This window comes from Macaca fascicularis, chromosome 14 (genome assembly GCF_037993035.2).
Source record: "Macaca fascicularis isolate 582-1 chromosome 14, T2T-MFA8v1.1".
Classification (NCBI taxonomy): Eukaryota; Metazoa; Chordata; class Mammalia; order Primates; family Cercopithecidae; genus Macaca; species Macaca fascicularis.
Window position 1 is genome coordinate 6,734,049 of NC_088388.1, and position 23,101 is coordinate 6,757,149.

General features: G+C 58.2%; 3 protein-coding genes and 1 long non-coding RNA gene across 8 annotated transcripts; 3 read left to right on the forward strand and 1 right to left on the reverse strand.

The window, feature by feature from the left end:
• The first annotated feature begins 741 nt into the window (after window positions 1-741).
• On the forward strand, window positions 742-8,830 carry ACY3 (aminoacylase 3). Of its 3 annotated transcripts, XM_015434368.4 has the most exons (8): window positions 742-783; window positions 1,235-1,490; window positions 2,386-2,581; window positions 2,885-2,978; window positions 3,113-3,220; window positions 3,396-3,505; window positions 5,871-6,000; window positions 8,504-8,830. In XM_015434368.4, the coding sequence occupies exons 2-8, from the start codon at window positions 1,255-1,257 to the stop codon at window positions 8,521-8,523; spliced, it is 894 nt and encodes a 297-aa protein (XP_015289854.3). In that variant the 5' UTR covers window positions 742-783; window positions 1,235-1,254; the 3' UTR covers window positions 8,524-8,830. The 3 variants fall into 3 exon arrangements, with proteins under 3 accessions (XP_015289854.3, XP_065383973.1, XP_005577098.3); XM_065527901.2 differs by lacking the exon at window positions 5,871-6,000 and having other exon boundaries at window positions 8,504-8,725; XM_005577041.5 differs by lacking the exons at window positions 5,871-6,000; window positions 8,504-8,830 and adding an exon at window positions 5,309-5,692.
• Window positions 8,533-18,149, forward strand: TBX10 (T-box transcription factor 10). Of its 2 annotated transcripts, none has more exons than XR_012422983.1 (8): window positions 8,533-8,830; window positions 14,199-14,466; window positions 14,545-14,646; window positions 15,137-15,916; window positions 16,366-16,521; window positions 16,777-16,844; window positions 17,039-17,133; window positions 17,558-18,149. XR_012422983.1 is itself a non-coding variant. In XM_005577039.5 (8 exons), exons 1-8 carry the CDS (start codon window positions 8,824-8,826, stop codon window positions 17,845-17,847), a joined length of 1,158 nt encoding a protein of 385 aa, XP_005577096.3. In that variant the 5' UTR covers window positions 8,533-8,823; the 3' UTR covers window positions 17,848-18,149. The 2 variants fall into 2 exon arrangements, 1 of the variants encoding a protein (XP_005577096.3); XM_005577039.5 differs by having other exon boundaries at window positions 15,137-15,308.
• On the reverse strand, window positions 14,277-19,364 carry LOC123568809 (uncharacterized). Its single transcript, XR_010580752.2, has 4 exons — window positions 19,267-19,364; window positions 15,966-16,030; window positions 15,223-15,290; window positions 14,277-14,410 (listed from the first exon to the last, which is right to left on the reverse strand). It is a non-coding gene; the product is annotated as an uncharacterized lncRNA (long non-coding RNA).
• A 109-nt stretch (window positions 19,365-19,473) lies between these two features.
• NUDT8 (nudix hydrolase 8) lies at window positions 19,474-22,653 on the forward strand. Of its 2 annotated transcripts, XM_005577051.5 has the most exons (4): window positions 19,474-19,679; window positions 20,339-20,471; window positions 20,992-21,069; window positions 21,139-22,653. In XM_005577051.5, the coding sequence occupies exons 1-4, from the start codon at window positions 19,486-19,488 to the stop codon at window positions 21,442-21,444; spliced, it is 711 nt and encodes a 236-aa protein (XP_005577108.2). In that variant the 5' UTR covers window positions 19,474-19,485; the 3' UTR covers window positions 21,445-22,653. The 2 variants fall into 2 exon arrangements, with proteins under 2 accessions (XP_005577108.2, XP_045228177.1); XM_045372242.3 differs by lacking the exon at window positions 20,992-21,069.
• The last annotated feature ends 448 nt before the right edge of the window (window positions 22,654-23,101 follow it).

Consider the following 23,101-nt stretch of genomic DNA (forward strand, 5'->3'; position numbering starts at 1 on the left):
AAGGACAGAGGCATGCTGCCAGGTGGCGAAGGAGGAGCAGCTTGTCATCTTGGTGGCCATCAAGGTGACACCTCTCTAGTAACTTTCCTTTTTTTTTTTTTTGAGACGGAGTCTTGCTCTGTCACCCAGGCTGGAGTGCAGTGGCCGGATCTCAGCTCACTGCAAGCTCCGCCTCCCGGGTTTACGCCATTCTCCTGCCTCAGCCTCCCGAGTAGCTGGGACTACAGGCGCCCGCCACCTCGCCCGGCTATTTTTTTGTATTTTTTTAGTAGAGACGGGGTTTCACCGTGTTAGCCGGGATCGTCTCTCGATCTCCTGACCTCGTGATCCGCCCGTCTCGGCCTCCCAAAGTGCTGGGATTACAGGCTTGAGCCACCGCGCCCGGCCTCTCTAGTAACTTTCAATAGCCTGCTCTGGTGGTGACCAAACCCGAGTCACCACCCCACTGCAGGTGTACCTCTTAGTGGTGTTAAGGAAGGTGGCCCCTCTGGGGACCAGCAGAAGGACAAAGGGCAGGGGCAGGAACTTGCCCGCAGGACCTGGACTCGATGGACCGTGGCAACACAAGTAACAGAGTGGGGAGGGCGGGGCAGGGGCAGTGGAGCAGCCCCAGCACTCCGACCTTTGGCTGCGTGAACCTCAGCCCGTCCCACCCGCCAGCTGCTCTCTGCTAACTTGCCACAAAACTTCCCATCTGTGGATCTCCAGGCCCATAAATACCAGCCTCTCTGCGAGTTAGACGCCAGTCCTGGTGGCCTGGGAAGCCCAGATTCGCATCAGCAGGCAAGTACCCCCTGCCCTAAGACCCCTGCACCAGCTTGGAGGAGCAAACAGGAGGGGCAGGAAGGCGAAGTTGTTGCCTAGAACCCAGACACTCCACAGCTAACTCCGGTGACGCTTTCCACTCCCCACGCTGTGCCTCAGTTTCCCTGTCTATAAAAAGGAGTACAGTCCTCTTCCTACAGGGAGTGTGCCTTGGTGAACCCATCTTCCCGAACAGTTGGGCCCTTCTTCTCAATTTAGGAAAAATAACCTTCTTTTCTCCAAAGGAGCAGGAAAATTGTCTCCTCAGAGAAAGAGCCCCTGGGGGTGCAGGGGGGACACAGCTGAGACACTCCCAGCCAGCCACACCTCTTGACAGGCGGTTGCCCTGAGGGGCCTCCCACCGCCATCCCCGCTCTGTGCTCAAGGCCCTGCATCGGGGTCAGGGTCTCCTAAGTATGCCCACCCCCAGGTGCTGCACCCCACACCAGCATGTGCTCACTGCCTGTGCCCCGGGAGCCCCTGCGTCGCGTGGCTGTCACCGGGGGCACACATGGCAACGAGATGTCAGGTGTCTACCTGGCCCGGCACTGGCTGCAGGCCCCCGCGGAGCTACAGAGACTCAGCTTCTCCGCTGTGCCGGTGCTGGCCAACCCGGCAGCCACAGCCGCCTGCCGCCGCTACGTGGACCATGACCTCAACCGCGCCTTCACCAGCAGCTTCCTCAAGTGAGTGCTCTTGCCTCCAGGTTGGCCCAGGCAGTCAGGCACCAAGTCCCCACCACAAACCTTCCCTCCAGCCACCAGCAGGGCCCTCCCTGTCTTCATTCCTGCTTCCCCTCTGCCTGTGTGACCCATTCCACCACGGGGACAAACTGAACATTTAGAGAAACCCAGATTGATGCCACCTCCTCCAGGAAGCCCTTTCTGACTGCAGGTTGGGTCAGGACCTCTTCTGGGGATCCCAGACTCGGTGCTTCCCTCAGATTAGCCCCACAGGCCACGTTTACTTGTGTGCCCTGACCACTGTTCATGCCTTCTTCCAATGAATAGTCACTGAGTCCTATCTCCAGGCCAGACTCTGGCCAGCTCAGGTGAGAGAATGGGGAATAGGACCAAGGTGTTGGCTTCAAGCTTAATGGGGAGACCAAGAACCGGGCAACCATAATCCAGGAGGCTAAAGGCAGGGCCAGGGGCTACACAAAGCAGCTAACCTGGCTGAGACCAGTCAGGAAAGGCTTCCTGGAGGCAATGGTCTACCAGCCAAGCCCCAAAGGCTGAGTAAAGCTAGCCAGGGGAAGAGAGGTGAGAGGGAATTTCCAGTGGAGGGCCAAGCACAGCACAGGCCCAGGGGTGAGACCAGCATGGTTCTCAGGCTGTGTGGTTGCAGTGAGGGCATGAGAGGCAGGCAAGTGGGCAGGCAGGCAGGAGGGCGGGCCAGGCTGAGGGCTTGGATTTTACCAGGAAGTGCAGAGCCGAGAGGGCCATGGGCAGGAGCGGACACAGCCACAATGGCGGAAGAGAAAGCCCTCGCGCTGCTCAGGGCCGTTGCCCCTTCCCCCTTAAACCACTGAAGACTGACTGAGACTGTGGGGGTCGCTGTCACTCATTCCCATCTCCACAGTTCCAGGCCCACCCCGGACGACCCATATGAGGTGACAAGAGCCCGAGAGCTGAACCAGCTGCTGGGGCCCAAGGCCTCAGGCCGGGCCTTTGACTTTGTCCTTGACCTGCACAACACCACGGCCAACATGGGCACCTGCTTAATCGCGAAGTCCTCCCACGAAGTCTTTGCCATGCACCTGTGTCGCCACCTGCAGGTGGCCCTAGCCCCCAGCACACAGCCTCCCAGAGGGGAGAGGGAGGGCAGGACGGGACAATGCTGGAGCTTCCTTTGCTTAGCCCCTCTTCCCCGGGCCAAGTTTCCCTGGGCTTCAGCCCCTGGGGTCTGCCACCCACCAGCACTCCAGGCCCCTGGTACCCCCTCCCCTACCTTGCCAGAGGGCAGAGAGAGACCTGGCCAAGGAGGGTGGTGCCCTGTGTTTCCTCCATGCAACACCCTCCCACCTCAGTTTCCCCTCCCACATAGGCCTGGGCCCCTAACCTGCCTCTCTTGCCTCCAGCTGCAGTACCCCGAGCTGTCCTGCCAGGTCTTCCTGTGCCAGCGGTCTGGGGAGGAAAGCTACAACCTGGACTCCGTGGCCAAAAATGGATTGGGTGGGCAGCAACCTTCTGAGAAGTGGGCGGGGCCAGGAGGGTTGGAGGGGCGGGGCCAGGCACCAAGGGGAGGGGCCTCTTCAAGGAGTATATGGGTCCTGCGCTTGCCTAACCCCTTGCTTCTTGGTCCCCAGCTCTGGAGCTGGGCCCCCAGCCACAGGGTGTGCTGCGGGCTGACATTTTCTCAAGGATGAGGACCCTGGTGGCCACAGTTCTGGACTTCATTGAACTCTTCAACCAGGGTGAGACGCCAGGGGACTTTCGGGAAACAGGTCTGGGGAAGAGCAGGCCTGGCTCAGGGGTTGGGGAGCCAGGCTCACAGGCAGGCTGGCATCTAGCTCTGAGGTTCCCCCACAGCCTACTCCGTCCCCTAGCCTGGAGGGAGGGATGAGCTCACAAGCCCAGCCTCCCACACAGGTACGGCCTTTCCTGCCTTTGAGATGGAAGCCTATAGACCCGTGGGCGTCGTGGACTTCCCTCGCACTGATGCCGGGAACCTGGCAGGCACTGTGCATCCTCAGCTGCAGGTGGGTGTGTGTGTGGTGGGGGGGTGATTGCTGGGGCCACAGCCTTGGGGAGGAGGGTTGTCAAGGAAAACTGAGCCCCAGAGGGTGCAGCCAAGCCTCCCATGAGCTCACCAGCATCTCAGGTTGAGGAGCAGGATGGGAGGCTGGGCTCCACCGTCCCACTTCCCCTGGCCCCGCTGCCTTCCCTGGAACCCCACACTCAGGCCTAACACAAGAGGCCACAGTGATCCCCATAGCTCCTGTGGAGGGCATGATGGAGACAACCTTACCCTGGCCATAAAAGGCAGAGGGAGGGGACATGGAGCAGGCATGACTCAATTCACCTGCTTGGAGGTACAAATACAAAACTGTCTTCTGATTTTCAGTTGAGAGCATCCCCATGCCTGTTGGCAGGTCGTCCAAGTCTCTCTGCAGGCCTTCCCTTCTGGAATGTTCCAGGATTGGGCAATCCTGCTTCCACACCTTTCTCTTGGGTGCCTAGGGAGAACCCACTGGCTGCTGCTCTGCTTGCTGCCACACGGGTCATTTTTGAATAGGGTCTGGTGCAGTTTTGTGGCCTTTTGTGCCCTGAAGTTTCATTTTGAGGAGTTACTTTCTTACAAATGGAGGCAGCACCGTCCTGTCCGTGTTTAGGGCTAGGCAGTCTTAGTCCAGCCGTGCCCAGCTACCTTGCAGATGTTAAGTAGTAACGGTCAATTTGGGTGGCCCCTCCTACAATTCTAAAATTTATTTTATTTATTATTTATTATTATTATTTTTTGAGACAGAATCTTGCTTCATCGCCCAGGCTGGAGTGCAGTGGTGCAATCTGAACTCACTGTGACCTCTGCCTCCCGAGTTCAAGCAGTTCTCCTGCCTTAGCCTCCTGAGTAGCTGGGATTACAGGCACTCGCCACGACACCCAGCTAATTTTTGTATTTTTAGTACAGACAGGGTTTCACCATGTTGGCCAGGCTGGTCTCGAACTCCTGACCTCAAGTGATCTGCCCGTCTCGGCCTCCCAAAGTGCTGAGATTACAGGCATGAGCCACTGTGCCCGGCCTTAAAATTTATTTATTTATTTATTTGAGACAGAGCCTTGCTCTGTTGCCCAGGCTGGAGTGCAGTTGCATAATATTGGCTCACCATAACCTCCGCCTCCCAAGTTCAAGCGATTCTCCTGCCTCAGCCTCCCGAGTAGCTAGGATTACAGGCGCCCACCACCACACCTAGCTAATTTTTGTATTTTCAGTAGAGATGAAGTTTCACCATGTTGGCCAGGCTGGTCTTGAACTCCTGACCTTATGATCCACCAGCCTTGGCCTCCCAAAGTGCTGGGATTACAAGCGTGAGCCACTGTGCCCAGCCAAATTTTATTTAATAAAGAATCATATTGTACTTACTCTGTGCCAGACATGCTGTAAGCACTATTAACCTGTTTAGTTTAAACTTCAGAATGATAGGAGGAGATACTGTAATCCTTATTTTACAGACAAGAAAGCTGAGGAACAGAGGTTAAGTGACTTGCTCACAGTCACACAGTTAGCAAGGATTTGAACTCCAGCTTCAATACCTGTGCCCATGTCCATGAGGGTCCACTTCCACATGGGCACATGCCTCCCCACGGTGACTCGTGCCTTCATTTCTAGACACAGAGCAGACTGGCATCTCACCAGACCTGCTGTCTCACGGATTGAGGAAGTGAAGCGTGGGTGGGAAAGGCCACAAATGAGGGGCATCTTTTGGGTGCCAAGCTGGGGTCACCTCCCTCTGGGGCCAGGGCAGAGGTGGCTCCAGCAATCTTGGACTTGGCTCTCCTCCCAGGACCGAGACTTCCAGCCGCTGCAGCCCGGTGCTCCCATCTTCCAAATGTTCAGTGGGGAGGACCTGCTCTATGACGGGGAGTCCACGGTGTACCCCGTGTTCATTAATGAGGCTGCCTACTATGAGAAGGGCATTGCCTTTGTCCAGACTGAGAAGTTCACATTCACCGTGCCTGCCATGCCTGTGCTGAACCCTGCCCCGAGCCCAGCTTCCTAACCCAAGCCACACCTCCCCAACTTCAGTCTTCCCATCTGAACAATGGGTCCTGAGGCATAGCTCTGAGCACAGAGGTCCCTTTTGCCACCTACCATGTACCATGTTCCTTGCCAGGCCCCCCAGCCCCTGGCCTCAGTTTCCCATTCTATAAAATGGAAGATGTCCAGAGGTCCATGGTTTGTGTCCTCTGTCCTGCACAGCTCCTGTCTGGCTGGCACAGTGGATGGAGGAAGGGAGGTTGACCACAGGATGTGGGGGAGGTCTGGCCAGTGCAGCCTTGGATGCACAAGTGTCTTGGGGCCAGTGGTGGCTGCCTCTGTGCCCACAACTGTCCATCCATGCCCAGAGGAGGATCCCAGAGTGTAGGAGGAGAACCTGGAGAAGAATTTTGCTCTGGATCCAGCAGAGGGGCTTTCGGAGGAAGCCACAACCCAGAGGGGGACCCCCCAACCCTCCTACAGTCCTGGGGCCAGAGGGTGAGTGTGGGGAGTGCAGAGCCGGGCCCATGTCTGTGCACACGTGTGTGTTTGTCCATGCATAGCGCCTGCCCCGTGTGCTCTTTGGCGTGCGTGTCTGTGTGTTTCCCACACACACGTGTTTCCAAGAGCCTCAGTTGCTTGGGCGTTCTAAGGGGATCTCTATGTGGCCAGATGTGCATTTCCAAGTGTGTAATGAGCCCGGTGCCCATAGTGGCTCAAGCAGGGAGTCAGGGCTGGGGGAAGAGCCACAGCAAGACAATGCTGTCCCCATGTGGGACAGCCTGTCCAACTGCAGAGACGCATGGAGGAGGTGGCTTGGGTTGGGGCAGAGGGACTTCCCAGCTCTAATTGGGAAGCCATCATTTCCACCATCCCCAGGACACCGCGCACTGATGTCCGGCGAGCCGGCATGAGGCCCGCTGCTGAGGGCCCCTCTGTCCTGATGCTGGCACCCTTCAGGGTGTCATGGCAGGACAAATAGGCAGGGCTACATGCGACCTGGCTGCAGCCTCACTGCCCGCACCTGCCTGAGCCTAATGGACTCCTGTTGGACAGCTGGGGCTGCTGGAGCCCAGAGTCCCCTTGCAGTGCCACTCCCGCAGCCCTCTACACCCCCGCCCGCCCCATCCATTTCCCTGCGGCCACGGCTGCCACACCAGCTCCTGGTATTGAGCAGTGAGATGAGAAGGTGTGAAGGATACGAGGGCACCAGGGACAGGCTGGCAGGCAAGATGGATGAGGGGGCAGGGGGCCAGCAGGCGCCTCGGGCAGGCAGGGCAGGCCAGCCGGGGAGGGGTGTGCAGGGAGGCCTGCCTGCGTGTGTGCGTGTGCATGCCTGCGTCTGTGCACGTGCCGTGTGGTAAGTCCATGTGCACAGAAGCTGCACGTGTGTGCACTGTGTGGCGAGTCAGCAGGCTCTGAGTTCATCCGTGTGTCTGCGTGTGTGTGGGTTAGCATGTCAGTGTGCTCATGTGTGTGTCGGGGGGCGGCTGTTTCCCATCACACAGATCAGAATCGCACACACACACATATCAGGGGCCACTACAATCCCAGCCTGGCCTTCCCTTGGTTATCTCGGTGAAGGGGAGCCACCAGGACTGGAATGGATCCCCCAACTCCCTCCATCATCTCCCCACTTCCCACCCACCATGCCATGGCCAGGGCAGATGACTACACCTTGTGGTATAGCCCCAAGGGGCTGCTCAGACCCTCCATCTCACACAGATCACCCCCATCTTGCCTAGCAGCAACTCCAGAGCGCTGGCAGCCTTCTCTGACACAGCTGGGCGTGGGGTTGGGCCAGGGGCCGGCCCTCCTCCCGTTACATGCCCCCAGAGCCAGCCCACCCTCTTCGTGTGGGGTCCCATCCAGCTCTGCAGGCTGAGATCTGAGACACAAGGGATTGAGCCACAGGCATCTCTGAGCTGCAGGGAGGAGCGCCCAGAACATAGCGCTCAGGGAGAAGCAGCCCTGCCACCCCCCAGCCCCTCCGTGCCCCCTCTTAGGAATCAAGATCACTGTCAACCCAACATCCCCAAGAGAGGATTCTGGAGGAGGTGTGGGGTGCTCCCGCCAGACGACCCACTCTGTGCCATTGGGCAAGAGTCAAAAGGCCAAAGAGCACCCTCAACCAAGGGACCGGCATCAGCTCAGGGGGACCTCCGGGTTCTGCCTCCCTGCAGAGTGATCCGTGTGTCCCCTGAATGCCCAGCACAGGCTGCAGGCAGCCTGGAGAAGGGGCCCAGTCAGGCCAGAGAGAACAGACAGACCCCCAGGCAGAGCGGACGCCCACTTCTCACCTGGGCCAGCCTCACCGTTTCCACTCATGCCCAGACGGAGGCTACGTGGGCACCGTTCAGCCAGGGCACTGCCCCCAGTGCCAGGCAGGATGGGCTTACTGCTCTCCAGGCTGGGCTGGACCATCACAGGCAGAAGAGATTATGTGCTTAGGTTAACTGGGGAGACTGAGGCACTCCGGAGACTGTAGGACCTGCCAGCGTTTCGCAGCTCCCTGAGTTCATCCACGTGTTTGTGTGTGTGGATTCGCATGCCACAGGACCTGGGCTTCCCGCCACCCCAGTCTGGGGCTCTATGCTGACCACACTCATTGCTGCTGCCCCCTTGTGTTTCCTGCTCACACTCCTCCTGACAATTGCGCATCTGCCGGCCGGCTGGGGCCAGCCTCAGGTCAGGGGTCTGGGTCTTGGTGGGAGGGCACCCTCTCCGCCATTCAGCCCTCAATCTGCTGCTCCCACTGTGCCTCCCAACCCCTGGGGTCCAGCCCCTCCAGTCAGCCAGGCCTGGACCCCTGCAGATGCCCAGCCGTCCTCAAGAACCACCCTCCCACCCACTCACCCCTGCCACGCCTGAGCCCATCGATCAGGAATAGCTGGGGGGTTCTTAGTTAGGGAAGGGAGGGGCCTGAAGAGGGAGGACAAGGAGGGAGGAAGGGGGGGCTCTGCAACGTCAGAACCTGCCCACCTGCCCTCCTTCGGCACAGCCTTGGACAGCACAGCCTGAGAGTGGCTTGGAGAAGGGCCCCTGCACGCCCCAGAGTCTGCATCTCACCTTCGGAGACCAGGAGTCCAGCTCAAGTGGGAAGACCACGACCTCGGGACGTGGACGAAGGGCGATCGAAGACGCAAGGACAGTCCTGCCGAGAGACCACAGCCTGTGTGAGCACCTGAGGGCTGAGCTGAGGTGCCGACTGGACGAGTGGTGACCACTCCTCCCGGCAGGCAGGGTCCCCTTGGGTGGCAGCCACAGCCCAGCCCCAGCCAAGCAGTGTTTCTCCAGGAGCCGGACAGCCGCTCTGTCTCCATGGCAGGTAGGCTACGTGAAGCAGAGGTGGCCTCATGGGTCGGGCTCAGGTTCCAGGGTGGGTGGGCAGGGTGGGAACCAAGGCAGCCCCGCTGAACCCAGGCCCTGTGCAAGAGGGTGGGGCAGGGGCACCCCAAGCTAAGGTCTGAGATCCCCATGGGACAGGGCTCACGGCTGCCCAAGTGCAATGATGGGAGAGGCCAGGGACCATGCTGTTCCGGGAGATGAGCGCCTCACTGCGCACGTGTGACCTCAGGCCTCTCCCTGAGCCCCAGCTCCTTCAGCAAGTTGGGGGCTGGACAAGAAGGCTTAGCTTCCCTTCCAGACTTGACACTCGATGCTTCCGGCAAGCTGTCATCTCTGGGCCCTAAGGAGTGCTGGCTTCTAGAGGGACTGAGCAGAGGACAGGCTCCCTCCCCAGAGTCCCTGAAAGTGTCGAGGGGCAGCACATTGGCTGCGATGGGCAGCGGGTGAGCCCGTAGAGGACTTGGGAGCCAGTGACGACCGGCAAAGCCTCCAGGCCCAGCGAAGTCATGAGCCCCTCCCCTTGGGACCCATCGCCATGGACGCAGGGGGTACTGGCATCGCCTGGATGACGTACCTGCCCCAGCAGGGCAGCCGGGTGACAAGCAGTTACCCTTCTGAGGGACTGGCCGCAGGGGCAGGGGGACATCAGCCCATCTATCCATCCTGCCCAGGGTCCTCAAACCTGATGTGACCCATTGCTGTCACAAGGACGCCCCCTCCTCTGTGAGGCTGCAGAAATTCCAGGAGCTTCGCATGCAGCTCTCAGGGCTGCTGAGGACGCAGCCACGGCCCTGGGCTCCACACTCTCCCCAGGCACATACTAAGAGCTCACCCTCGCCAGGTGCCGTCCACCTGGTACCTCGGCAGATGCTATGCCACCCTGGGAGCCTCCACCACCCGCCTGTCTGCCAGTTCATCCATCTCTGCAACACCTAGCATCCCCCCTCTGCTCCAGGCATCCCACGGTTTTACAGTCGTGTAAATGCCCCAAAGCCACTCGGGTGGGGACACAGCTGAGAATAAAACCATGTCCCCGGACTCCCAGCCACTGTGGCTTTCATGGCCCCTCCAGCTCCTCAGTCCCTTATGGGGCTGCAATAAAATAATAGTTCGTTTTTCAGGATTTTTTTCCATTTAAAATATTTTAATTATAAAATATACATAACAAAATTTACCATCTTAACCTTTTTTTTTTTTTTTTTTTTTTTTTTTTTGAGACGGAGTCTTGCTGTGTCGCCCAGGCTGGAGTGCAGTGGCCGGATCTCAGCTCATTGCAAGCTCCGCCTCCCGGGTTTTTACGCCATTCTCCTGCCTCAGCCTCCGGAGTAGCTGGGACTACAGGCGCCCACCACCTCGCCCGGCTAGTTTTTTGTATTTTTTAGTAGAGACGGGGTTTCACCGTGTTAGCCAGGATGGTCTCGAACTCCTGACGTCGTGATCCGCCCGTCTCGGCCTCCCAAAGTGCTGGGATTACAGGCTTGAGCCACCGCGCCCGGCTTTTTTTTTTTTTTTTTTAAGACACAGTCTCGCTCTGTCACCCAAGCTGGAGTGCAGTGGTGCAGTCTTGGCTCACTGCAACCTCCACCCCCTTGGGTTCAAGTGACTTGTGTCTCAGCCCCCTGAGTAGCTGGGATTACAGGCGCCCGCCAGCACTCCTGGCTAATTTTTATATTTTAAGTAGAGATGGGGTTTGCCATGTTGGCCAGGCTGGTCTCAAACTCCTGACCTCAAATGACCCGCCCGCCTCGGCCTCCCAAAGTGCTGGGATTACAGGCATGAGCCACCGCGCCCGGCCCACCTTAACCATTTTTAAATGCACGGTTTTGTGACATTAATTACATTCACATTGTACAAGTAGTGGTTCCTCTTCAAAGACTTTCCTCCCATATAATTAGGAATAAATAATAACTTCTCTTCGAAACAAAATGTATTCAAAGACCTATGCTAACATTCTTAAATATCTGCTAGCCATAATAAAAAAAAATCAATATACTTTATGTTCTTAGCTCCCACAATTTAGCCTAAATATTTGCCCTGGCATGCTACAAGTTTTCCCTCCTTCTTTGTTCTCCTCTGACTTTGCCTCTTTTAAAAGTTCTAAGTTACTAGGCAATCAGGACAAATACAGAATGTGAGGTCCCATTCCAGCCAATGAGAACCGGACACATGTCAGGTTGTAAATGACCCTGTCTCCTTTGTTCGGTGCACTCTCGTGGCAAAACTGCTGGCGAGTGTCCCCTTTCTGCAAAAAGTTAAAAAATGACCTTGCTGAGGAAATTAAATTTATGTTCAAGTGCTATTTCTTTTTTTTTTTCTTTTTCTTTTTTATTGAGATGGAGTCTCGCTCTACCGCCCAGGCTGGAGTGCAATGGCGTGATCTCAGCTCACTGCAAGCTCTGCCTCCCGGGTTCACGCCATTCTCCTGCCTCAGCCTCCCAAGTAGCTGGGACTACAGGCGCCCGCCACCACACCTGGCTAATTTTTTGTATTTTTATTTTTATTTTTTATTTTTATTTTTATTTTTTTATTTTTTTTTTTGAGACGGAGTCTCACGCTGTTGCCCAGGCTGGAGTGCAGTGGCGCGATCTCGGCTCACTGCAAGCTCCGCCTCCCGGGTTCCCGCCATTCTCCTGCCTCAGCCTCCTGAGTAGCTGGGACTACAGGTGCCCACCACCACGCCCGGCTAATTTTTTGTATTTTTAGTAGAGATGGGGTTTCACTGTGGTCTCGATCTCCTGACCTTGTGATCCGCCCGCCTCGGCCTCCCAAAGTGCTGGGATTACAGGCTTGAGCCACCGCGCCCGGCCATTTTTTGTATTTTTAGTAGAGACGGGGTTTCAAGCGTGTTAGCCAGGATGGTCTTGATCTCCTGACCTTGTGATCCACCCGCCTCGACCTCCCAGAGTGCTGGGATTACAGGTGTGAGCCACCGCACCTGGCCGTTCAAGTGCTATTTCTTTTTTTTTTTTTTTTTTTTTTGAGACTAAGTCTGGCTCTGTCGCCCAGGCTGGAGTGCAGTGGCCGGATCTCAGCTCACTGCAAGCTCCGCCTCCCGGGTTTACGCCATTCTCCTGCCTCAGCCTCCGGAGTAGCTGGGACCACAGGCGCCCGCCACCTCGCCCGGCTAGTTTTTTGTATTTTTTAGTAGAGACGGGGTTTCACCGTGTTAGCCAGGATGGTCTCGATCTCCTGACCTTGTGATCCGCCCGTCTCAGCCTCCCAAAGTGCTGGGATTACAGGCTTGAGCCACCGCGCCCGGCCAAGTGCTATTTCTTTACGGCACCGGAAAACAAGCATTTCTAACAATGTTGTTGTGCAACCATCATTTGCATCCATCTCTAGAACTTTTTGCATCTTGCAGAACTGATACTCTGTCCTTATGAAACAACAACTCTCCATTTCCTCCTTCCCAGCCCCTGGCAACCACCGTTTTACTTTCTGTTTCTATGAATTTGGCCTCACCAGGTACCACCTATGAGTAGAATCATATGGTATTTGTCCTTTGGTGTCTGGCTTATTTCACACAACAGTGTATTCAGGGCTCATCCATGTTGTAGCATGTGTCAGAATGTTCTTCCCTGTTCAGGCTGGATGCTATTCCCTTGCACAGATGGCCCCACTTTGTTCTTCCATCCATTCTCCAATGGACACTGGGTTGCTTCCATTTCTTGGCTATTGTGAATCATGCTGATACGAACATGGGTGTGTAAATATCTGTTTGAGTTCCTTTTTTCAATTCTTTCTGGTATAGACCCAGAAGTGGAATTGCTGGATCATATGGTAATTCTAGGCTGCGCATGGTGGCTCACGCCTGTAACCCCAGCACTTTGGGAGGCTGAGGTGGGCAAATCACCTGAGGTCAGGAGATCGAGACCAGCCTGGACAACATGGTGAAAGCCCATCTCTAATGAAAATACAAAAACTAGCCAGGCATGATGGTACACACCTGTAATCCCAGCTACTCAGGAGGCTGAGGCAGGAGAATCTTTTGAACCAGGGAGGCAGAGGTTGCAGTGAGCCGAGATCATGCCACTGCACTCCAGCCTGGGTGACAGAGCAAGACTCCATCTCAAAAAGAAAAAAACAAATATATATATGTTTAGTAATTCCAGTTTTAATTTTTTGAGGAGCTACCATGCTGTTCTCCCCAGCAGCTGCACCATTTTACATTCTCACCAGCAGTGCACAAGAGTTCCAGTTTCTTGAGGCCAGGCGTAGTGGCTCATGCCTGTAATCCCAACACTTTAGGAGGCCGAGGTGGGAGGATCACTTGAGCTCAGGAGTTCAAGACCAGCCTGGTCAACGTAGGGAGATCCTATTTCTAAAAATAAATAAATAAATAAATAAAAATTTAAAAATAGCCGTGTATAGTGGTGTGTGGCTATAGTCCCAGCTACCTGTAAGGCTGATATGGGAGGATTACTTGAGGCCAGGAGGTCGAGGCTGCAGTGAGCTATGACTGAGCCATTGCTGCACTCCAGCCTGGGCAACAGAGTGAGACCCTGCCTTAAATAAATACATAAATAAATAAAAAGAAGTTCTAATTTTTCCATCTCCTTACCAACACTTTTTATTTTCTGGTTTCTTTTCTAATAGCCACCTTAATGGGTGTAAAATGGTATCTTATTTAGCTAAGTTTTTTTTTTTTTTTTTTTTTGGAGGGGTGAAGGGTGGCAAAGCATTTGACCAAGACTTGTGCCAGGATTGCAGATCAAAAGACAAGATGTTTAGAAAAGGGTGCAGAGGCCAGAGAAAAAGACAGCAGGATGGGCTTCTGGAGGCAGGCTCTGGGCGGGTTGTCAGGGTCAGGGATGGGTAATTGGTGCTGAATGAGGGACTCTTCTTGGCTCAGCTCTCCTTCAGCAGCACCGGGAAGCAGGGTCCCACAGAGCTGGGGAAGACCCCGGCCCCCTCCCTCCACCACACACACACACATCATCTAGAACAGATGCTGTTCGTGAAGGGCCCCTTGTGCACCAGCCCCTTCGTGTGGTCACTAATCCTCACATCAGCCTTGTGAGGCAGGTATAAAGAAACCCTTCCAACAGATGTGGAAACTGAGGCTCCAGGGGTGAAACAATTTGTTGAGGCCACATAGACACAAGATGGCCCAAACATTCTCTGGGGAGCAAGACAGGCCCTGACACTACCCTCAAGGAGCACGCTGGCAAAAAAGACTTTAAGTGAGCATTTACTTCACAGAGTGATGCTGAGTGGGGGATCCTGTGAGAACACAGCCCTGGCAGTCAGGGAGGGCTTCCTGGAGGAAGAGGCATATAGGTGCAGCCTGAAGGATGAGAGCTTGCCGGGTGATGCATGAGGCCCACGCTTCCGTCCTCTCTCTGCAGCCTTCCTGTCCGCTGGCTTCGGCATACTTGCACCCTCAGAGACCTACCCACTACCCACAACCAGCTCTGGCTGGGAGCCCCAGCTGGGGTCGCCATTCCCATCAGGCCCTTGCACCAGCTCTACTGGGGCCCAAGCTGTGGCCGAGTCCAATGGGCAGGGCCCCAAGAACCCACGTGTGTCCAGTGTGACGGTTCAGTTGGAGATGAAGCCTCTGTGGGAGGAATTCAACCAGCTGGGAACTGAGATGATCGTTACCAAGGCAGGCAGGTGTGAGCAGCAGGGGCGGGGCGGGGCAGGGGCCAGGGCTGGAGCCGTATCCGGCTGCTGAGCACCTCCCTCCTGCAGAAGGATGTTTCCCCCCTTCCAGGTGAAGATCCTGGGTATGGACTCCCTGGCTGACTACGCCCTGCTCATGGACTTCATCCCCCTGGACGACAAGAGATACAGGTGCGGGGACCGGCCTGGGGCGCAGGCTCGGGTCTCAGGTGCTGAGACCAGGAATTAGACCCTTCCTGCACTCCCAGGTGAGGCAGGGGCCTGTCCAAGCAATGTCAGGAAGGCCCAGCATAAGGGCAGGAACACAGACAGGCAACAACAGCCTGAGGGCAGGAGGGAGCCCAGCTCAGGGTACCCAGCAGACTTCCATGGGCAGTAGGCTAGCCTCGGGCAGGCAGCATTCCTTGGGCAGTGGGCTAGCCTTGGGCAGGCAGAGAGGTCTAGCCCAGGGCAGCAGGGGTTATCCTGTCATCCACCAGCCGGGTGCAGCCACAGGGATCTCAGGTCTCAGCAGGCTTCTCTGAGCCTTGGGTTCCTTAGCCAGGTGTCCACAAGGTGGGCTGGGCAGTGTTGGAGTCAGCAGCAGGCCCTTCACCCCGCCCGTATTGTTCAGGTATGACTCTGGTTAGGGCAGCCCTCACCACCTCGCTGTGCTCCCCAGGTATGCCTTCCACAGCTCGGCCTGGCTGGTGGCGGGCAAGGCAGACCCAGCCACACCCGGCCGCGTGCACTTCCACCCTGACTCACCGGCCAAGGGCGCCCAGTGGATGCGCCAGATCGTGTCCTTCGACAAGCTCAAGCTGACCAACAACCTGCTGGATGACAATGGCCACGTGAGGCCCGGGCCACGGCGGAGACGGAAGGGCCTGGGGTCAGGGCTGGTGGGGCCCTTGGTGCCCAATGGCCTTGGTGACCATCACCTAGGCCTGCTGCTGGCCAAGGCTGGGCGGGGAGTGGGGGTGGCACAGCAGGGAGGGCTGTCCAGGCAGGTGGAAAAGGGGGTGGGGCCGGGGGAATGTTCCAGCATACGTTGTCCCCCACAAGGAGAGGGAGGGCAATGTATGGAACGCCCAGCCTAGGCCAGGCCGCTATATGTGTGGACACAGCATCATTGACACTTGGTCAAAGAGCCAACAATCCCTGCCCTCACAGAGGTCACTTCCTGGGGCAGGGGCAGGGTCCAGAAGACACTGTGTCCAGCATCTCAGATAGGGACAAATGCCAAAGAGAAAGCGGAGCTATGGAAGGGGCGGAGAAAGGGTGCTGCTGCTCTCAGGGGGTGCAGCGAGCTGAAGACCTGAAGGAGGTGGGGACGGAGGGGCCCATGCCTGTCAGAGGGGACAGCAGGTGCAAAGGCCCTGAGTCCGGAGAATCCTGGGCCCGCAGAACTGCAAGAGGCACCCATGGGGCCGGAGTGGAGCCAGGAGGGGAAGCCAAAGAGGCGAGTGCCTGAGGGGCCGGGGCTGACTGCTGGGGGCTCTGGCTTTTACCGTGTGGGGTGGAAGTCGCTGGAAGGTTAGGAGCAGGGGGCTATGTGATGTGGCTTCCTAGGCAGCTGTGTGGAGAAGAAACAGAGGGGTAAGGCGGGGACAGAGGACAGGCCAGGAGGCAACCGAGGAAACCAGTGAACGTGACAGTGGCGGGCCGGCACGCAGGCAGCGGGTGGCAGCTGCGATGTGGGGTGTGAGAGGACACGGAGGCAAGGATCCTCAAACACAAGGGGCCTTTAACACAGAACCACAGCCTTTCCAGCTCAGACCCTGCGCCACCATGAAAGGAACAGGGCAGTAGGCCCGGGGCAGGCCTCCAGCTTGGAGGGAAGGACTCCAGCCTCAGGGAGTCCGCTGCGGCCTGCCTCACCCCCGTACCCCTGCTCTGTCCCTTCCACAGATCATTCTCAACTCCATGCACCGCTACCAGCCCCGTTTCCACGTGGTCTTCGTGGACCCACGCAAGGACAGTGAGCGCTACGCCCAGGAGAACTTCAAATCCTTCATCTTCACGGAGACCCAGTTCACAGCCGTGACGGCCTATCAGAACCACAGGGTGGGTGAACCAGCTCGGGAGCACCCGCTGCAGGCCCATTTCACAGGGGTGGAGACTGAGCCCGGAGGCTTGCAGCCCTCACTGGCACAGACTACTGCCCTCCCCACTTATCCTGAGCATCTGCTGTCAGTCAAGGCCCTGCCCGCACTCCTATCAGCTCAGAGTTCCTGGGCCAAGGGGACCGGGTGCCAGGGAAGACAAGGTGGCTGAGCCTGGCTCAGGGCCAGCCCCACAACTGCACTTTGTCTCCTGCAGATCACCCAGCTGAAAATCGCCAGCAACCCTTTTGCCAAGGGCTTTAGAGAGAGTGACCCGGACTCCTGGTACTGTCTGACCCCGACCCTAGCCCCTCACTCCCAACCCCAGGCATATCCTAAGGCCTCAGTTCCTGACCCTTGTTTCAGGGTCACACCCTCTGACCCATCCTGGGGCCCCACCATCTGAATCTGGCCATGATCCCTGGCCTGGGTTCTTCCCCTTGATCCCCTCCCCCAATTCCTGCTCGCTCCATCTTCAGGCCTGTGGCCCCACAGCCCCTGCTCAGTGTCCCAGCCCGGAGTCACAGCAGCCTCAGTCCCTGTTTGCTGAAGGGCGCCACAGAGAGGAAGAAAGGTAAGGCTCCAGGCCTGCAGACAGGGGGACTAAGGCGTACACGGTGGGCGGGAAGCAAAGGGACAGGACCTCCAGGAAGGGGCTTGAGCAGCTCAGCAAACCCACAGGGCCCCTGTGTGGACACAGAGGGGGAAGCAAACATGCCTAAGACAATATGGGGCTCAGAACAGACAGCACAGGCAGGGGGTGCCAGGCGGGCTTCCTGCAGGAGGTGGCTCCCAAACTGGGCTTTGGAAGACTGGGAAGCGTTTGGACAGAGGGAGAAGGTGAAGAAGAAATTCCAGATAGAGGGAAAAGCAAGGGCAAAGGCTGAGAGGTAGGTAACTTGGGAAGGAGGAGCAGGAAGGGACCAGGGCAGGCCTGGGATGAGGGCTGAGGATACGATGGGAGGCCCAGAGTCCACTCAGACCATTTCCTCCCTCAGACCCCAACAAAGCTTCAGCTTCCACCTCCAGGACCCCTGCTCGGCTCCATCATCAGCTGCTGCCCCCATCTGAGGCCCTGCTGGCCCCAGCCACCTACAGGCCTGTCACCTATCAGAGCCTGTACTCTGGAGCCTCAAACCACCTAGGGATCCCAAGGACCCGACCGGCACCATACCCCCTCCCCAACATCCGGGCTGATAGTGATCAAGGAGGCCTGCCTCTCCCAGCTGGGCTGGGGCTCCTGTCCCCCACTGTGGTGTGCCTGGGGCCTGGCCAGGACTCCCAGTGATGGCAGAAGCCCTGTGGGGAAGCCCTGCTACCCTGGACCTTACACCCGGCGTGGGAATCAGCCTCTGCCCCACCCCGTCCAGCCCCACCTCTGTCTCAAGGACAGCAGAGTAGGTGAAAGTCTACAGAAAGAAACTACCTGCCCAGGGTCACAGCAAGGCTGAGACCATGGCAAGCTTGGAACCAGGCCTTCTACCTCCCAACCCCAGCAGCCTGAATACTGTGCCCTCTTGCTTTGGGGGTAACTCCCAAAAACCCTGCCTTACCTCTCTCTTCCCCCTAACATTAAACTATTTGGCACGAGTGGTCAGAGCACTTCCGTCCTCGTGGTCAGGGCGGGGCCCTCAGGAACTCCCAGACCCATCACAGTCCCCACATCAGCCCTGTGTAGGCATCCCGAAGCTCTGCTCAGTGCCGTCCGCATCCCTGGGAGCACACAGTGATATTAAAAGTGGTGACTCCAGCCCAGTGGCAGGGCTGCACTTGCCCAGATGAGGATCGAAACTGGCGCTCAGAGAGGCACGGGATCTGCTCAAAGTCACACAGCAGGGCATGGCGGACACCCGCCACCCCACGTTTAAATACTGTGTGCAAGGCTGGGGTCATCTGGTCCCCAAGCCCAGGGTCTGGTGGAAGGGTGCGGAACCACGGTGGTCAGTGATCACAGGAGCCGAGGAAGGGACGGGGGAGGGATTTGGGAATCCGGTCAAGACTCAAGGCAGGGAGAAGAGCTCTGGACGCTGGGACAAGGAGATCAAAGGCCTGGACTGGAGTCCGAAGGAGCCTGAGGGGCAGACAAGACTGGGAGCGGCGCACGCCACTCAGCGGCACCGGGAGGGAGCACCAGAGGGAGGGCTAGGCCGGACGCTCCTCTCGTGCACCGATCGACCTCGGGGTCCTAGAGGGGCGTTCCCGTGGAATCCCAGCTCCGCACATCCTGGAGCCCCTAGGGGAGGGACGGACCAGCGGGGGCCGGCGAGGCCTCATCAGACACCCCAACGCCAGGACCCAACGGGACCGAGGACGGTCGCCGGGCGCTTCACGGTTCGCGCGGTTCCAGGATCTCGAAGGACACACCCGGCAAGTCCTCCAGCTCCGCGCCCACCTCCCTCCCCGCGGCCACGCCCCCGGCCCCGCCCCCGGCCCCGGCCCGGCCCTGCCGGTAGCACAGTCCGCCGGGACACGCCTTTCCGGCCACGCCCTCCACCTCGAGCCGCCCCCTCGCTCCCCCTAGTCCTTCTTAGCAAAAACTCCAGTCCAGGCCCCGCCCCCAGGCCGCCCCAGCGTCGATTGCCTACAAGGCCCCGCCCCCTAACAGACCCCGTCCCACCGAGGCCCCGCCTTCAAACAGGCCCCGCCCTCGAACAGACCCAGTCCCACCGAGACCCTGTCTCCGGACAGGCCCCGCCCCGGAACAGACCCAGTCCCACCGAGGCCCCCCGACACTGCCGCCGCTCCGCAGCCCCCCGGGCTGGACGCGTCGGGCGGGTGGCCCCTTCTCCCTCTCAGCTTCCGGAGGGACCCGGGCTGATCGCCCCGCCCCATCCTGCCCCGCCCCGCCCCGCCCCGCCCCGCCTCGCCCCGCCTCTTCCCTCGCTCGACCCCGCGCCCTCCGCGTCACGGCCGCGCAGGACTCGGCATGCTGCCCGACTGCCTGTCGGCCGAGGGCGAGCTGCGCTGCCGCCGGCTGCTGGCGGGGGCCACGGCCCGACTCCGCGCACGGCCCGCGTCGGCCGCGGTGCTCGTGCCGCTCTGCTCAGTGCGCGGGGTCCCGGCTCTGCTGTATACGCTGCGGTCCAGCCGCCTGACCGGGAGGCACAAGGGCGACGTCAGGTACAGCGGCCAGGAATTCTTTGCCCTTTGCCGGAGGCCGCGGCTGGCAGGGACCTCGGGCAGGGCACTTAGCCCCTTCGAGCCTCGGTTTCCGCCTCCGTAAAATGGGTCTGGGGAGAGCCCCTACGCCCACGGGCTGCGGCGAGGGATCAGCGATCCGTGTGCCTCGGCTCCAGTGCACCTGCCTGGGCGCCACGCCCTCACCGCTTAGACCCCTCGTGCTAGTCCCTGCGCGCACGCCTCAGCCGGGGACACCCCTCTGAGCTGTTTCCCGCTAAGAACGCGGACGCCGCCCCCTGCCGGCGACTACGGAGAGGTTCGGGCCCCGCCCGGCGGGATTTGAGGACATAGTCCCCGAGGACAATGTCAGTGCTACTGGGGCCACCATAGGCCGAATTTGGGTATCTGAGCCCCAGGATCTTCTTGCTCCTGCTGCAGACCCTCTTGTCCTGCGCTGCCCCGGGCTTCTCTTCCTTATCGCCATTGCTCAGGGAGATAAACTGGCCTCCAGAGGTCGTGTGGCTTGCCTGGGGCTTCCCAGCAAACTAGGAGCAGAGGCAGGCGATGCTTTGGTGGGCCACTGGCCCCCCGCACTGCCGACACCCCGACCTCTCCATGGCCCTAAGAGTCCAAGGATCAGACTCCCTGTGTCTGTTTAGTTTCCCAGGCGGCAAGTGCGACCCGGCTGACCAAGACGTGGTGCACACGGCCCTGCGGGAAACCCAGGAGGAACTGGGCCTGGCAGTGCCCGAGGAGCACGTGTGGGGCCTGCTGCGGCCTGTGTATGATCCGGTAAGCCACCTGGCTGAGGCCACCGCCCCCTCATTCACTCACTCTGTGCCTGCCCTGGAGCTAGGCCCCCACGGACCAGGAGAGTGGTCATGGACCCCCACAGGCACAAAGTGTGGAAGGGTGCCCCTAACCTGCCTGGTCACATGCGCCACCCCACACAACCCCTTGGGAAGAGATTGGGGAAGCTCTGGTGTCCTGAGTAGAGGTGGCCCAGGGCGATGGGGTGGGCCACCTCTGCTCAGCTTGGTGGATTAGGGTCAGGGAGGCTTCATGGGGTAGGCAGGGATTGAACCTGGGCTTGAATGCCAAGTGGGAGATTGTCCTAAGCAGAGGGAACAGGTCTAGTGCATTTGAGGAGACCTGAGTCAGTCGGCATGGCTGGAGGACACAGGCAGGTGGACCTGAACATCACTACCTAAGGCCTGTGCATGGCAAAGGGGGTCTTCCTCTCACACTCCCCTCCCCAGCCTTCAAACCCAACTGAAGCCATGCTTCCCTGACCGCCTGCCCTCTTCCCCAGCAAAAGGCCACCGTGGTGCCAGTGCTTGCTGGTGTGGGCCCACTGGATCCCCAGAGCCTCAGGCCCAACTCGGAGGAGGTGAGCTGGGGGATGTGAGGGTTGGACTGTTCCAGTTCTCTGTCTACCCTCTCTGCCTCCTGCCTGCAGGTGGATGAGGTGTTTGCACTCCCGCTAGCCCACCTGCTGCAGACGCAGAATCAGGGCTATACCCACTTCTGCCAGCGTGGCCACTTCCGCTACACACTACCTGTCTTCCTGCATGGACCACACCGGGTCTGGGGCCTCACAGCTGTCATCACCGAGTTTGCCCTGCAGCTGCTGGCACCTGGTACCTACCAACCCCGCCTGGCCGGCCTGAGCTGGCCAGGGGCTGAGGGCCTGGCCCACCCTCAGCAGCCCCTGGTTTCACCCTGCCAGGCCAGCTCCACTTCAGGACTGAATAAAGGCCTTTGACAGCTCTAGAGCTCCTGCTTGTCCTGTGCTGGGGCCTTGACATTGGGCAGACCACTCCAGGCTGCTGGCTGGGGCTCCTCCTTCCAGTCACGCCGTTCCCCACAGCAGTGGACACTTCCTGGGTGCCAAGTACTCGAAGTCAATTCATCTCACCCTCACAACAGCCCATAAGGCGGGGCCAGCACTGTCTCTGGCTGGTGAGACTGCTTTCAGGAGGGATAGACACCTTGCCTAAGGACCCCAGGCTGGCATTGGAACCAGGGCTGTCAGACTCCACAGCCCACACTCTTAGGCATGCACTGCCCGTGTCTCAGCCTGCACCTCCTGTTCTCTCTGCTGTGCCTGGCTGACCCTGTGCTGGGCTCCGGGATCCCAGAGAGGAGTAAAGTGCACGCATGCCCCTGGGTGTTACTGCAGGGGTCTAACATACAGAGCCCCTGTGTGTGCCAGCTGCTGTGTGGGGGCCATAGCTGTGGACCAGTCAGATGCTGACCTGCCCTCCAGAGGGGGTGCTCAGTCTAACGGAGACCTCAGACCAGGTCACACAGATAATCATGTGATTCCACATTAATTAATCACAGATAATAGTGGAATTACATAAGATGTCAACTAGGTAGACCAGGGTTCTGTGAAAGAGTTGAGGGAGTGGGTGGTCTGAACTTGCCATGGCAGGATGGCTGGATCCAGGGGCTCAGGGGCTCTCTTCTTGCTGTGCTTTGCACTGTGCTGGCCTCAGCCCTGGGGAGGTTGTCTCTAGTGCAGAGTGTGAGAGGTTGAGGAGAGGGCAGCAGCATCCATCAGCAGAAAACATGGCCACTCCGCCCGGCCAGTCTAACCCAGAAGTGCACCTCACTGGCCTGTCTTGAGTCACATGTCCTTCCCTGAGCCTGTCACATGGCCAGTTGGATTTACAATACATTGATAGATAGAGTCTGGGATGCTTGCCTGGGTAGGAGGGTGAACTCCCTGGACTGAGAAGCAGTGGTTCCCAAAGAACAACTGAGGTTCACACCTTATACAAAAATCAACTCAAAATGGGCTATAAAACCTGAAGCGAACTGGACTCTGTGGCTCATGCCTGTAATCCCAGCACTTTGGTTGGCCAAGGCGGGCCACCGTGACTTCAGGAGTTCAAGACTGGCCTGGTCATATGTAGTGAAACCCTGTCTGTACAGAAATACAAATAAATTAGCCAGGCATGGTGGTGCATGCTTGTAGTCCCAGCTACTCAAGAAGCTGAGATGGGAGGATCGCTTGAGCCCAGGAGGCAGAGGCTGCAGTGAACTGAGATTGTGCCACTGCACTCCAGCCTGGGCAACAGAGTGAGATCCTATCTTAAAGGGGAAAAAAAAACCAAAAACCTGCAATGGTAACACTACTTGAAGGAAACATATGGGGAAAGTTCTAGACATTGGTCTGGGCAATGATTTCTTGGATAGGACCCCAAAAGCAAAGGCATCAAAAGTAAAAATAGGCCGGGCGCGGTGGCTCAAGCCTGTAATCCCAGCACTTTGGGAGGCCGAGACGGGCGGATCACGAGGTCAGGAGATCGAGACCATCCTGGCTAACACGGTGAAACCCCGTCTCTACTAAAAAATACAAAAAACTAGCCGGGCGAGGTGGCAGGCGCCTGTGGTCCCAGCTACTTGGGAGGCTG